The sequence below is a fragment of the Neopsephotus bourkii genome, unplaced genomic scaffold (assembly GCF_033783945.1).
Source record: "Neopsephotus bourkii isolate Nb327-2 ecotype Australia unplaced genomic scaffold, CSIRO-AGI_Nbou_v1 NB_1447, whole genome shotgun sequence".
Classification (NCBI taxonomy): Eukaryota; Metazoa; Chordata; class Aves; order Psittaciformes; family Psittacidae; genus Neopsephotus; species Neopsephotus bourkii.
Genome location: NW_026901924.1, coordinates 528,204 through 543,786, shown reverse-complemented (window position 1 = coordinate 543,786; position 15,583 = coordinate 528,204). Strand labels below are relative to the sequence as shown.

The window sequence follows — 15,583 nt, the reverse complement described above, 5'->3', positions numbered from 1 at the left end:
CCAAGAGGTACTCATGTGCTAGTACCATTTGTGCCAGACTGAATATAGTCTTGCTTTGTGCAGCCCATGTGAAGCCAGCAAAAACCTGAGAAGCAGTTGTCCTCAGAAGTGCAGACATTTTCCTGATTCAGGTCAGATGAGTACTGCTGGATAAGATCCTTCTTGCACTGATTTGATATTAATGATTAGAGAAGCAGGACATGAGCTAAACCTTCACACGTGATCTGACCTAGCCATGGCTTTTTTTTTTTTTTCACCAGCCACCATGTTCCTTGACCAGGAACTTGACTGGGTTCCTTAAATTCTGTTGTACTCATATGTTTCTACTCCTTCACAAAAAAGCGTGTGCAGACAGGTTTTTTTTCCTTTCAGAAATAGGAGGAATTTGTGACTGCTGGTATAGTATTTTTGCAGCAGTAAAACTTGATACCTGTCAGCGGTAGTTTAGTTTGTCAGATTATCTCTGATGTCAGTCACATGCTTGTGGTCAGCTATGCAGTTTCTCTAAATTATATCTGGATGTTATTTTGTTTGATGCCTACCTATGTAGTGGATGCAAAGATGGTGTCTTGGCTCATATGCAGATCAGCAAGCATATTGTTCTTCAGTTTCTCTGACAAACTACAGTAACACTGATTTAGCTGTTTTTTCACCAGTATATGACCAAGGCAATGAGCACAGGGCAGCATGCCCACTTTTTTTACTTTAATTGCTCAAAGTCATCACGCATTTAGGAGTGGCTCTGGTTTTACTGGAGCAGAGCTGACCCCATTTTATGTCACTTTATTGCACCACCTTGCTTGAGAACCTGATAGGGTTTGTGAGCGAGATGCAGATGTTGAGCGTGATTTCTCAAGATCTGTTGTTCCAGTGTGGAGATTGTCTGTAGTTTTTTGAGTTCCTCCATTCAGTTTTGATACTCAGTGGATTTACAAATGACACTTTGCTGAAACCATGGAAAGAAGCTACTTAATGGAGTAGTTAATCATAGGATACTTGAGCTTGATAGTGACCTCAGATTGTCTCCAGACCAACCTCCTGCTTAAAATGGTCCATTACAAGTTAAGACCAGGACGTTGAAGGCTTTATTGAGGTAGGTCTTTAAAAGACTTCACAGATAGAGACTGCACAAACTCACTGGGCTCCTGCTCCAGTACTTCAGAGTCCTCATCATGGGATATACCACTCTGCACCTCTCTTGTTTCAGTGCAGCTTCGCGCAGCTCACTGTCCACCAGATGCCAGGGCCATTCCCCCAGTGCTGCTGCCTGGCTCCATCAGCGTTTCTGCTGGGACTCTGCCTTCCCAGGGCAGGGCTGCACATTGCTCCTGCCTGACATTCATGGGGTGTCTGTTGACGTCTCCTGTTCCCTGAAGGATTTCAGTTCTGTATTGTTCCACTGCACACATAGTTTTCATATGCACACTTGATAACTTTTGTATGGGTGTGGCTTTTTCATTGTTTTTTTTGTTTGGTATCATGAATTGAAGTTACAGCCACAGCAATGCAGATTTCTAAATAAGGCTCAGTTTTGTAGAATCACAGAATGGTGTGGGTTGGAAAGGACCTTAAAGATCGTCTAGTTCCACTGCCTCTGCCTTGGGCTGGGACACCTTCTGCTGGACCAGGTTGCTTGAAGCCCTGTCCAACCTGGTTTTGAGTTTTGAGGGGGAGTAACCAGCTATGTAGAAATACCTGGTCATCCTCAGTAATAATTTCTTCCTGGCATTTCTGTTGATGGAGGATATTGGTTGTGGCATGATTTGAGACTTCTTATGTGTTTGTCTTAACAGTGACTCTCATGTCAGAGTGGTTTCAAAATAATACAGTAAGTGATGGATGCCATTTTCTTGGAGATTAAACAGTTGGGAATCTCAGCCTGCACAGTGGACTGAGTGTGAAGTGTGGAGTCCAAAGTTGTAAAACTGATGGTGGTTCTTTCATGCTTTTTTGTTTTCTTCCTGTCAGGTCATGGAGCTGCTGGTTCATCTGAATAAGCGCATCAAAAGTCGTCCAAAAATTCAGCTTCCAGTAGAGACATTGCTAGTTCAGTATCAGGATCCTTCTGCAGTGTCTTTTGTCACCGTAAGTGTCTCTTCCAAGAGCAGTTGCTGATTTACTTGTAACAAGCAGAATATTCTTTAAAACTCATGCATTTAAATCTGTCAGTTTTCCTAGTAAGTATGTTACTGTCATGAGGACGATGTTTTAAGAGATTTTTTTTTTTTTTTTAACTAAACTTTATAGTCTGCTGTGGGTGAAACTTTCATGAAGCACCTACACTATTGATTCTGTTCAAATTACTGATAATTACCCTTGACAATTCATGAATGCATGAATTGTCATTTGTCCTGGTTTCAACTGGGATAGAGTTAACTTTCTTCCTAGTAGCTGGTACAGTGCTGTGTTAAGATGCAGATGTTTTAGTTGTTGCTCAGTAGCACTTACCTTAAGTCAAGGACTTTTGTGACTCTCATGCTCTTCAGTGAGGAAGGGCACAAGAAGGCAGGAGAGAGCAGAGACAGGACACCTGACCCAAACTAGCTAAAGCGGTGTTCCATACCACAGCACGTCATGCCCAGTATATAAACAGGGGGGAGTTGGCCAGGAGGGACCAGCCACTGCTCAGGGACAAGTTGGGCATCTATCAGGAAGTGCGAACTTGTGTCACTTCTTTGGGATTTTTTTTTTTTTCCCCAGGGCATGTGGTTTATTTCTTCCTCCCTCTCGCTATTTCCCGTTGTTGTACTACATTTTACTTTTATGTAAATTGTTAAACAATTCTCTCAACACATGCTGCCCTGCTGGGGATGTTAGGAGTGAAGCGGTTGCATGGTATTTAGCTGCATGGCTTAAACCATGACACATTGCTTGTATTGTAGAGGGTCTGTTCACTGTTCAGTTTTGTAAGCAGCTACCAAACCTCACCATGATATGTGCAGGATCAGGGTCTTAAAACATTGTTCAGTCTCAAAGTCTTAAACCATCTGTATTTCTCTGATCACATGAGAACCTGTATTTTTATGCGGTTTTAGGCCTAAGACCTTAGTTGAGCAAGAAAAGATGACAAAATCCTTATTTTATAGATGGGGAAACTTTACTAGAAGGTTTCATTCAATGTAGGTTAAAAGGTGAAAATGGTTCAGAAATGTTTTTAAGAAACTATGAAGACAGTTTTCACTTCAACTATGATGGATCTATTCCAAATCATCATCATGGGAATAAAAAAAAAAGGTGAAAAAATCAGAGGGAAACTGTCCTTATTTGACCGTTCAATCATATACAGCATAAATGGAAAACATAGCATTTTAGAAACTGATGGAAGGATTAGACTCTCAACAGCAGTAGTATGCAAGTAATCAGATTAACTTTTAAGTAAGTGGGATTATCTGGACTTCATCGTTTAGAAATGGCTGAGAGCTTCTAGAGTGTGTAAGGTAGAGCAGTAAAACTGTCTTCTTTGAAGGCAAGCTTGACGTGAGCTGTACTTTTGGCTGGACATGTCAAAAACCTGTTTTCATTCATGTCTCTGAGTGGTGCATGTTGTGTTGTGCCATGAGGCTTCATAAAATTTTAACAAGTACCATTTACAAAGAAATATAAGACTTCTCACTTCAATGCTTCTTCCAACAAGGTCATCAAATGCACAGTTCTCATCTCTGCAGTTCTTGAATGGATGTGTATCAACATGATAGCAGTTGGATAGTCCAGTATTCGGTATTGCTCTGCTGTGCTGTCCTGTCACTGGGCTCTGTTTGGATTGCACTTGCAGCTTTTAATTATGATGATTTAGAAACATGTTTTCAAAAGAAATCTTTCCTGTGCTGCTGACTTTGTATTTATTCAATATTGCTCTTTATTTTATTTCAGAAATAGGTAAAAAAGAACATTATATTTGCTTTCTTTGAAGCTGCTCCTTGAGTAAAACTGCTGTTAGTGAAATTGGCAGCAGGTAAGAAGCTAGAGAGGGCTTTTTGCATTGTTGTTTTTCCTCCTTTGAAAGGGGAAGCTCCCCTTTAACACCTGTCAGTACAGTTAGCCTTAGAATTTAGAAATTGGTCTTGCAAAACATATTATTTCCAACACCTAATTATGTAACACAAAGAGTTTGAAGAACAGATATTCCTTTTGCAGTGTTGCAGTAATGTATGCTTTTTCTACTCTTTTAGAATTTTACCATAATTTACGTTAAGATGGGATACCCCCGTCTGCCTGTGGAAAAACAATGTGAATTGGCTCCAACACTTCTCACTGCAATGGAAGGGAAACCTCAACCACAGCAAGACAGGTATAACTACTTACTCTTGGGGCACATGCTGTTGATTCTTGTTTAGTAAAATAATTTGTATTGCTTGTTAAAAGGTTTTTTTTTTTTTTGTTTTGGTGGTGGGTTTTTTTTTTTTCCTTTCCTTGGTGATTTCTTTATTGCCTAGGATGTTCTTGGCTTGGACAATTTGAATCAGCCATCCAGTAGTTTGGGTGATACAAAGAATTCATGTAATCTAACATTAAAATAATATACAGGCTCTGCAGCAGCAGACTCCTTGTATGATAAGAAGGCCTGTGTTATGATGGATGTGCCTGTCCATATCCCCTATCCATCTTCATCAAATTCTGGCTTCTGGCTTAAGGCTAGACCGTCAGTGTATATCCTCTGTCCAGCAATCGCAACACCAGTAAAAAGTCTCAGATTGGAGACTCTAAATTGTGAGAACAAAAGTTCCTACCCAGTTGTAGTAAATAAAAAAGACTGACGTTGGAACTGCTGTGTACTAAGACCTTCTAGAAAACTGTTAATCATGGACCTGCTCCTTATTTATTTTGAGATGGATTTCCACCATGCTGGCAGTGGAAAATGGTATCCAAATCAGATCTTCATTCACCCTGTGTCACTGTGATAGTTTGAAGGTGTTTTTAAAATGACCTTGCTGAAAGTTCTTGCAGTAAAATCTTGGTTCTGTTCATGAGATCAGTCTGAAAATAACTGTTTTCTCTGGGACCATGGTTTTGACCTGTTTGAAAAGCAATTACATGAGTGAAGAGAGCTTTGAGAAATCTGGCTATATAATCAATATATTAGAGTGCACTCCTTGGTGAAGCTGAACAATATTAATTTCTGCTCTAGGTAGACTCAGATTTAAAACTTTAAATTTCTTAGAGATGAGACAGTCCTAGCCTGTATTTTGTGGCACAGCTCTGAAGCATTAGAAGTCTGCACACAGGCAGTTGGCTTTGTCTCTCCAAATGTGTGTGTGTGCATGCATACATATGTGTATATATATATATATATATACATACACACACACGTGTTCCGTTTTAAGTGCAAATCCTAATTTATCTTCTGTTATCTTCTGCCTTCCATTTTTAAGTACCTCAGGTGGCAAATAGAGGCCACTGGATTGTGAATTGGTTTAACTTGTGTTAAGATTTTTCTTTTTATTAAGGACCAACTTTGTCATTAAAGGTTTCTCTCTTGAATGTTAAGAATAAACAGGTGTGATTTTTTTTTTTTTAAATGGTTGCAGTAAATACAATTGTTTTTTCAGCCTAATGCATCTTCTAATACCAACCCTTTTTCACATGAAATACCCTGCTGAACCACTGAAAGCAGCAGCTTCTCCTTTTAATCTTGCTGAAAAACCAAAGACTGTACAGCTGCTTTTGGACTTTATGTTGGATGTTCTTCTTATGCCTTATGGGTAAGTAAGACTTAATACCAGTCTTTAGTACCGATGTGTTCTTTGTGTGAAACATTACAAACTGCACACTTGGAAACTCATTTATGAAAGTATGCTGTAATTTCCTAGTTTGGATGAAACCGGTTACGTATTACAGTAAGGCACATTGTTACATTACATGTTTCAGTAAGACTCAAGGCAGGGTCCTAGTTTTAAGAATGGGATCACCATCTTTCTTACTTAACAAAATGTCTTTCTGGTTAATTGGGTGTTACACTATTCTGACCTTGACCTCTTTTGGGGATCAAAGTGAAGCTATGAGACATGTGAGCTATCTGTTAAATAACTAAACCTTTAAAATAGAAGTCAGATCAAAATGTGTGCTGATCTTCCTGCAGTTTTAAGGCTTATTCCTGCAAGATCATACGCAAGCGTAATCTCTGAAAGTTTGTGCTTTCCAGAATCGAACCTTTGATAACAAGAATTGTCTTTTATCTCTCTTCCAATGGAAAAACATTGTGACTGTAATGGCATGTCTCAGTGTGAGCACTGTTCCTGAAGGCAAGAAGGATTTACAGAGCAGCTTAAATTTACTGACCACTGCTCATTAGGAATCTTCTCTAGTGTCTAAAATCAATACTTTCTGAAAATCCATTTTCCACTAGCTTCTTTAGTGTCTTTGTATTGCTAAGGGAGTTTTTGCTTTGAAAGAAAATAGAAATAATTTTAAAAATGAAACACTTCTTTTTTTTTTTTCTTTTTTTTTTTTTCCCCGCCCCGACAGTTCATAGATTCCTATAGGATTTTTCTGAGCACTTAACTCTTGCTCAAGTAGACTGCTCTAAAGGAATGACTTTTAAAATAGTGAGCAAGTGATGTTTCTCCATGTAGCTTTGCTGGAGGCCATACTTCCATCCTGTGTTTTGGGGGCCACTTCCTTACGATTTGAGTGTGTACAGTCTTGCAGCTTATAGTTTAAAACACCTAGTCTTCTCCTCTGTTCATAGCTCACACTCTTCAGGTTGCCCAGGTTTATGCTTTTTGGCCTCACCAGCGCGCTGCTGTGGTGGTAGCAGCTTCAGAAGATGAAGTCCTTGGGCTTTGCAGTAAGACTTCATTCCATAGTTTTGTATTCTGGAGGAGTGTGACAACTTTTAAATACTTAGAGATCACAAGGGTAGGGGCTGAAGGGTGTCTTCATCTATCCTGTAGTTCTGGGTGTCTGGCTCAGTTTTGTTCCATGGGGTGAGACAGTTTGCAGCTATTTACTATCAAATTATGCTCAGTAGAACTTACTCTGTCATTGCCCAGTTGCAAATTAGCCTTGCCAGTCTGCACACAGTAAAAACCACCAGAAAGCCTAACTGTAGGGCTTAAAGCTCGTAATCAAGTCCAAGTGTTTAAAGTTTTAACTAATGAGACTTGGGATGAGTGTTTATCCTATTGTGTCTGTTTACTTTTTTTTGTTACCTGTGTGCTGAATGCAAAACGGATTATGGTGTTTGGAGCAACATAATTATTGTTGGTCTCTGCATTACAATTCTGATGTCCTTCACATGTTGACCAGCTTTCAAGGATATAGAGAAGTGGAGTGGCTTTTGTGGGGGTATGGAGATATCACAGAGCAGCTAGACTAGCCAGCATCCATAGCCAGCTGCCAAGAAGACTTAAGATCTGTAAACCTTTATGGTTTCTGCTTTCCTTCCCTGCCCAGCACTAAACCTCCTACTTTCCAAGATATTTTTTATTTATATTTTATATCAAGGGCTGTTTCCTGCCACTTAATGTTGCATATGCTTCATTATTTCCCGTGTTAATGTTTGCATTTTCCAAAGAAATAGTACAAATGTTATTAAAGCTTTCAGCACAAGTTTCTCAAATGTAGTACTGTTGGGAGTATTCCTTTCTAATACAAAAGAGATCATTCTGTCTGTTTTTTAACCTGAGATAACTCTTTTCAGAAATGCCAGTGGAACCTTCCCTTTCCTAACTGAGGTTTGTTTTCAAACAGCTATAATGAGATTGTTTCAGCTTTTGAGAATATGCTGGGATAACTGGTGTCTGAGTCTCAACAGAGTAAAACTCTGTCTTACGTCAGTCATGGCATTAATTAAAGAAGAACAACTGAAGTTGGACAGGTTATATGTATTACTCCATTCCAGAATCTAATTCAGATGGCAATGTGGATTAGTAAAGCCTCTAATTAATTTACTTTCCCACCTGCTCAGGTTTGTATTGAATGAATCTCAGAGTCGACAAAATATGCCCTCGGGCCAGGGCTCTTCATCAAGTAGTGTGGGAGGTCCTGGAATTCCTCAGCCACCTCCAGGGATGAGCTTTTATGCAGCCAAAAGGGTAATTGGAGATAGCCCATGGACACCAGAGCTACTAGAACAGGTACTTGTAGATGCAAGGCTGGTCCTTGGTAAACTTGGGTTGGTAGCAGGGGTGGCTACAGAGAGATGAGTGGAGGGCCAGAGGGAAAATGCATAACTAATTCTGACCAGGTTTTCAATTACCCTGAGTTCCCCCTGAGGGAGTTTGTTGAGGGAGTTTACATGATGCCTTATGGAACTTTGCAGTGGTGAGACGGGATGGGAGGTTCCAGCAGCTGTCAGGGCTGGTTAGGAAGCAACCACAGCAGCAGCCTACTCTTGCATTTTCCTCCTAAACATCATGAAGTTGCAGAACTCTTCTGTTGATGAAGTGTCCATTTTTAGCAGAGAAGCAGTAAAGTATCCCTACTTGGTACATGATGCTGATATGCAATAATTGGTATGTGATGCTGGTACTTTGACACAGTTTACTGCTTTAAGAGGAGGCAAGAAGGTGCTGCTAAAGAGATGGAGAGATTGTGGACTTAGCTCTAGCAAGCAGAAGCCATCATTTCAGACAGCTGAACTGCTGTGGTTATTGTGACATATACTTTTTTGTCAATAACACTGCCTTTACTTTCCTCACTGTTGAACAGTGTAAGCTGGGTATAGTGAAGTTCATTGAAGCTGAGCAAGTGCCCGAACTTGAAGCTGTTATACACCTGGTTGTAGCCTCCAGTGATACAAGACACAGTGTTGCCACGGCTGCAGACCTGGAACTAAAGAGCAAACAAAGGTACAGTTTGGATCTTTGGAAAAAAGTGATGCTAGTGTTCCTAACGAAGCTAGCTGCAGTTAATATAGTGCTCCAGAGACATGCTCTGAAAGGAGGAAGGCTGCAGTCCCCTGCACATCTGTGAAGCTGCCATGCAGTCATACAGAGCTGGGAACGGTGTGGCTCAGTCTTGCAGCTGGGAATGTTACTTAGCTCTGGAGCTGACACCTTTAGCTGTCTGTTTTCAGTCATCTTTAGAATTGCTTTTGAGCCATTTTCTTACTCCTTGGTTTCCAAATTGCCCTCTGTGGACTGTTAGTGGTCAATAACACCTTAGTAAGTGAATCACAGCTGGTCAACTTACCTATATTGCCTCTGATGGAAAAAAAATGCTTTCATTTAATTTATTAAGGAACTAAAGAGACTGTAATTGTGGAGTGGACCATAGCCTAGGAAGCTTGGCAGCCACCATTTTCTACATTATTAACGTTTTTGCTCACCTTCAGTCCCTCTTTCATCATCTAAAGATAATGCTTCTCTCTTTAACCCTTCAAGAGCCCACAGTAATAGCTGATGGTACTATTTGCTGAATCACTGATCATGCAAGGTTTGCTGGCTCATGTAGGAGATTTGGAGTCACAGAGGCCTGCCTTTGACAAGTGTAGGTGGCTTCTGTGTTACTGGAAATATAGGACTATTTGAGTCAAGTAAGTAATGTGAAATCTTCTCCATTTGAATCTGTTCACGTGCCTCAGTTGTGCCAGGGGAAATGATTCTAGTAGGTGATGATGATGTACAGAGAGAATGGAATTTGCCATGGTGATAACATTGTCAAGCTTGAGGAACAGCATCACTTAGAAAAACAAGATGTAATTTCTTTGTTCTATGAAAGGTACATAGTCTGATACACAAAAATGTGTGCTGCCTGTGTGGAGCTCCCACCTAGCACCCTGTTTTGCAAAATAGCTGGCAATAAAATATCTCACCTTTGTGTGTATATTAGTGTCCTGCACACCAGTTAATAATCCTACTTCTGGGACAAAAATGACAGCCTGGTTAAGGAAGGCAGTCTCTCCTTCGTGCTTGTCTCATTTTTCCTGTTGTGTTGGTACTCTTTGCCTAGAGAACAAAATACATGTGTGGAGAAAATGTATGTTAAATACCTTTTCATATAAATGTCTTTTATGAGAAATACTACTTCATAGCTCACTTGCTTGGAAATTAATTGCTTGGGAAGAGGTGGTTCTGTATACTCCAGTTCTGTTAAAGCATATATGCTTTTGTTTTCTGTGGGATGTTTTTTGGGTGGGAGTGTGTGTGTTCTAAACAATCTCATTAGTAACTAGCATTAGATGATTACTTGTGGGCAGACAGGTGTGTCTGAGAGACAAAGATGAAATTGTGTTGTGTTCAAGCCCAGCCGGTAGCTCAGAACCACACAGCTGCTCCCTCACTCCCCCATGCCCCTCCTTCTTCCTCCCTGCGCTTCTGGAGGGATGGGGAAGAGAATTGAAAGAATGTAATAGTCCAGTAACTGAAGTATAACATAAAACCACTGCTGCTACCACCAATGATAGTAATGATAAGGGAAGAGAATATAACCGTTCACCACCTGCCAACTGATACCCAGCCCAACCTGAGCAGTGATCTAGCCCTTCTGGGTAACTGCCCCTATTTTATATAGTGGACATGATGTGCTGTGGTATGGAATACCTCTTTGGCTAGTTTGAGTCAGGTGTCCTGTCTCTGCTTCCTCCTGGCTTCCCCTCCTCCCTGGTGGAGCATCAGACTCGCAAAGTCTTTGGTTAGAGTAAACATGACTTAACAGCAACTGAAAACATAGGTGTTATCAGTGTTGTTCCCAGGTTGAAAGTCAAAAACATAGCACTGCGCCAGCTACTAAGAAGGAGAAAAATGTTTGCTACTGCTGAACCCAGGGGAGTATCCACCCCTTATTCCATACCATTCACGTTGTGCTCACATCCCACATTTTTCAATATACCGTCACTCTTGTCTCATATGAATATATGCATATACACACACACAAAGAGAGAGAGATCATTCCTTAGGGCATGGACCAATCCCTATAAAACTGCTGAGTCCATCTGGTCCATGATGTCGGGCTCCATCTCTTGTAACAGTCTTTCAGAGCAAGGAGAGAGAGTGTGCAGTGTTGGATTGTTGCCTGCTGATGACACCGTGAAAGTCATCTGGTCACTGCTGAGCTTGTCTGGTTTTGCCGAAGTTCATTCTCTATTGGGATGATGGTCAGGGAAGTCAGGGCCAGTCGCTGGTGACCTGAAGGCATCTAGTTGGTGGGCTATAAAAGTGCTGCACAGCAGGCAGCAGCATACATTTGAGTTCATTGGCTGTTTTCCCCTAAAATCAAGTCCCCTTGAGGTACACATTGGACTTCTGCATCTTCCCCCATTACCCACCAAGTATATGTGGGTCGCTGAGCAAAAGCAATCCCATGAGTGGGTTTGCATTTATGTGAAGCAGGAATTAACCCAGACTGTCTTCCCCAGCAAATTCCTTATGGGCACCACAGGAACTTTATCCCCTTCTGCAGTATGTAAAAGTTCTGCCTGGGCTGAGCCAGCCCTGTTGGCAGATCCTCTGGTGTTGACCAACCAGGTGACTTCGGGTAAATGTGTATCCTGATGTTTGAAAATCCTAGTACCCATTGCTCTCAGTGTCGTTTTTAACAGCCCATTGTACTGTTCGATTTTCCCAGGGGCTGGTGCATGGTAGGGGATAGATCTAAGTCCATCTGAGCCACTTCAATCTTAGCAGCTTTATCCACTCCAAAAGCCAAGGGGTCGACCTCGAGTCTCCCCTGGAGCTTTCTGCCGGAGGCTCCAGGTAGGACCATTCTCCCCAGCTGTGGTGTACAGTACATTTTTTACATCTGGCCTGGTCTGAACTGGTCCAAGGGCCACTGCATGAACTATCTCCCATTTAATTTGCTCAAAGACTTGTTGTTGCTCAGGGCTCCATTTAAAATCATTCTTCTTCTGTGCCACATGCTAGAGAGGGCTTACAATCGAACTGTAATTCGGGATGTGCATTCTCCAGAACCCCACTGCACCCAAGAAAGCTTGTGTTTCTTTCTTATTAGTTGGTGGAGACATTGCTGTTATCTTGTTGATCACATCTGTGGGGATCTGGCAACGTCCTTCTTACAATTTTATTCCCCAAAATTGAATCTCCTATGCAGGTCCCTTGACCTTACTCCGTTTTGTCAAAATTGGCTTTTAGCAGGATTCGGATTATTTTTCTTCTTTTCTCAAAGACTTCTGCTGTATCGCCCCACACAATAATGTCATCAATGTATTGCAGGTGTTCTGGAGCTTGCCCCTGTTCCAGTGCAGTCTGGATCAGTCCATGGCAGATGGTAGGGCTGTGTGGGGCAGTCAGTTTCAAATGTACTGAACACCCCCTCCAAGTAAAAGCAAACTGTGGCCTGCACTCTGCTGCCAAAGGAATTGAGACAAATGCATTGGCAATATCAATCGTGGCATACCACTTGGCTGCCTTTGACTGCAGCTCATACTGAAGCTATAGCATGTCCGGTACGGCAGCACTCAATGGTGGTGTGACTTCATTCAGGCCATGATAGTCTACCATTAGTCTCCACTCTCCGTTAGACTTTTGCACTGGCCATATAGGGCTATTAAAGGGTGAGTGGGTCTTGCTTGATCACTGCTTGACTCTCCAGTCTACGGATCAGCTTGTGGATGGGAATCAGGGAGTCCCGGTTGGTGTGATATTGCTGTCGGTGCAGTTCTGGTCGAGATTGGCACTTGCTGTTCTTCGAACTTCATCAGCCCCACAACAGAAGGATCCTCTGAGAGACCAGGTGTCCTGGGTTTAGCAGTGGCAGTCATTTTTTCTCTTTCTTGGTAGCTGGTGCAGTGCTGTTTTGACTTTCAGCTGGGAACAGAGCTGATAAAAATGATGTTTTGGTTTGGCCAAGGACTTTGTGAGCCTCATGCTCTGCCAGGGAGGAGGGAAGCTGGGAGGAAGCAGAGACAGGACACCTGACCCAAACTGACCAAAGAGGTATTCCATACCACAGCACGTCATGCCCAGGATGTAACTGGGAGTTACCCCGGAAGGGGCTAGGTGGACTGCAGGGTTGGAGGAGGTATCGGTCGGTGCTTGGTCGGGCTGGGGGGCGAGTGATTGGTCGCCTGGTGATGAGGTGTTGTATTCTCTTCCCTTGTTATTTCCTTTATCATTACTATTATTGGTGGTAGCAGTAGTGATTTGTGTTATACCTTAGTTACTAAACTGTTCTTAACCCGTGGGAGTTGCATTCTTTCTGATTCTCCTCTCCGTACCTCTGAGAATAGGGGAGGGCAAGAAAGGGGAGGGGGAGTGAGTGGACAAGCTGTCTGGCATTGGTTAAACCACGACAGTTCTTTTTGGCGCCCAACGTGGGGCACGAAGGGGTTGAGATAACGACAGATCTGACTGGATTAATAGTCACTCGTCACAATGCTGATTTATTGGCTCTCAGAGTTGTTCCTCTTGATCTCACAGCTTCAGAATGTTGTAACTTACTTAGAGCCGGTATTTGCTGTGTTAGTGTTTATCAAGTGTGGGGCTTGGGCTAAGGTTCCTGTCTCACTGTACTTTATGTCAATGGCTTGTAATACGGGCGAGCTCCAGCAGCAGGGCGGGACGGACGTGGCCATGGACTGGTCCCTGGCCGTCCGGCTGCTCCTCACCGTCCTGGCCCTCACCCTCGCCTCCGTCTGCGTGAGGCTCTGGGAAGCCGAGGGGGAGTGGCCCCGGGAGCCGTCGGCTGCTGAAGCGGCCCGGGAGAGCGGCCCCGGGGACCAAGCGGAAGTGGGACCTGAGGCTGCAAGGGAGCGGCTGCCGGTGGAGGAGGTTGGGGCGGTCGAGGAGCAGAAGGAGCCGGCTGCCGAGCAGCGGGAGAAGGCAGCGGAGGAGCCGAGCCCGGCAGAGGAGCCGAGCCCCGCGGCCGAGCCCAGCCCCGCGACGGCCGAGAGCATTCCCCTGAAGCCGCCCGCCGAGCCCCAGGAGGACGCAGGAGACCTCGCAGCATTTCCCAGCAAGGCAGAGGAGGAAGAGCTGGGCTCAGGGAAAGAGAAGCTGGTGGTGGGAGAGCCGGCAAGCACAGCAGCTACACCAGCCCCAGTGACAAGTACAGCAGCATCGTTTGAGAGTTCTGAAGGTTTTGGATGGCCTTTGGGTACCCTTGGGACCTGCCTGCTGATTGTGATGGGGATCAGCATGTTGGCACACACACAGAGTGTGTTTTACCCAGCGCCATTTTGTCTGACCCCGAAATTTAAGCAGAGTCAGGTTTGGGTCTTGTCTGGGGTTAGACAACAATATAGGAGGACCAAGAGGTTTCCCCCAAGGCTGGAGAGTCATGAGTGGCAGGGCATGTGGGACAGTATGGGCAAGTATCTAGTCCACTGGGCCCCTCCAGTGCTTTGGAAGCATTGGAGATGGAAGGACAGTGAATTATTTTGAGCCTGGTGGGCCCATGACCCTTAAGGCCAACAGAGCAGAGATGCAACATCGAGATGGACTCATGATCGAGGGGTGGACTTAGCAATGGACACTACTGCCCAGGTTATTCATGTGTGTGAACACTGCACACAGCCTCTCCTGCTCTGAAAGACTGTTACAAGAGATGGAGCCTGGCATCATGGACCAGATGGACTCAGCAGCTTTATAGGGACTGGTCCATGCACTACGATGAGAGTGCACTTAGATAAGAGTGAGGGTATATTGAAAATGTGGGATCTGAGCATGACGTGAATGGTATGGAATAAGGGGTGGATAATGTCCTGGGTTTAGCAGTGGCAGTCATTTTTTCTCTTTCTTGGTAGCTGGTGCAGTGCTGTGTTTTGACTTTCAGCTGGGAACAGAGCTGATAAAAATGATGTTTTGGTTTGGCCAAGGACTTTGTGAGCCTCATGCTCTGCCAGGGAGGAGGGGAAGCCGGGAGGAAGCAGAGACAGGACACCTGACCCAAACTGACCAAAGAGGTATTCCATACCACAGCACGTCATGCCCAGGATGTAACTGGGAGTTACCCGGAAGGGCTAGGTGGACTGCAGGGTTGGAGGAGGTATCGGTCGGTGCTTGGTCGGGCTGGGGGGGCGAGTTATCGGTCGCCTGGTGATGGGGTATTGTATTCTCTTCCCTTGTTATTTCCTTTATCATTACTATTATTGGTGGTAGCAGTAGTGATTTGTGTTATACCTTAGTTACTAAACTGTTCTTATCTCAACCCGTGGGAGTTGCATTCTTTCTGATTCTCCTCTCCGTCCCTCCGAGAATAGGGGAGGGCAAGAAAGGGGAGGGGGGAGTGGGTGGACAAGTTGTCTGGCATTGGTTAAACCACGACACCAGGCAAGGTGGACATCTGCTCAGTTTCCTCTGTCTCCAAAGCAGCAATACCAAAAGCGAATCGGTATCCTTTCGCGTTTTTGAAGTACCCTCTCCTCAGGTTGTCTATGCCAAGGATGTATGGAGCCTCTAGACCAGTCACAATGGGGTGCTTTTGCCACTTCTTCCCAGTCAGGTTATTTCAGTCTCCAGTACAGTCAACTCTTGGCATCCTGTCACTCCAGAAATATAAATGGGTTCCACCCCCTGACAGCTCGATGGCATCAGGGTACACTGCATTAGTTTCTACTAGAGCCGTATACTTCTGTGGGACTGATGTGCCAGGCCATCTGATCCTAGATGGATCACATAGTCCTAGAATTAAAAATACCCTCTTCCCTATTTAAATGTCAGAGCACTGAGGTTGGTGAGGCACTGGA

The 15,583-nt window shown here is 43.7% G+C and overlaps 1 protein-coding gene across 1 annotated transcript in view; it reads left to right on the top strand.

The window, feature by feature from the left end:
• The window catches only part of ECPAS (Ecm29 proteasome adaptor and scaffold), a 69,136-nt gene that overhangs the window by 11,066 nt on the left and 42,487 nt on the right, over positions 1-15,583 (top strand). Inside the window, 5 exon segments of the mRNA XM_061368819.1 lie at positions 1,969-2,085; positions 4,170-4,288; positions 5,547-5,699; positions 7,907-8,075; positions 8,650-8,789. Of these exon segments, the coding sequence (XP_061224803.1) occupies positions 1,969-2,085; positions 4,170-4,288; positions 5,547-5,699; positions 7,907-8,075; positions 8,650-8,789 (698 nt within the window).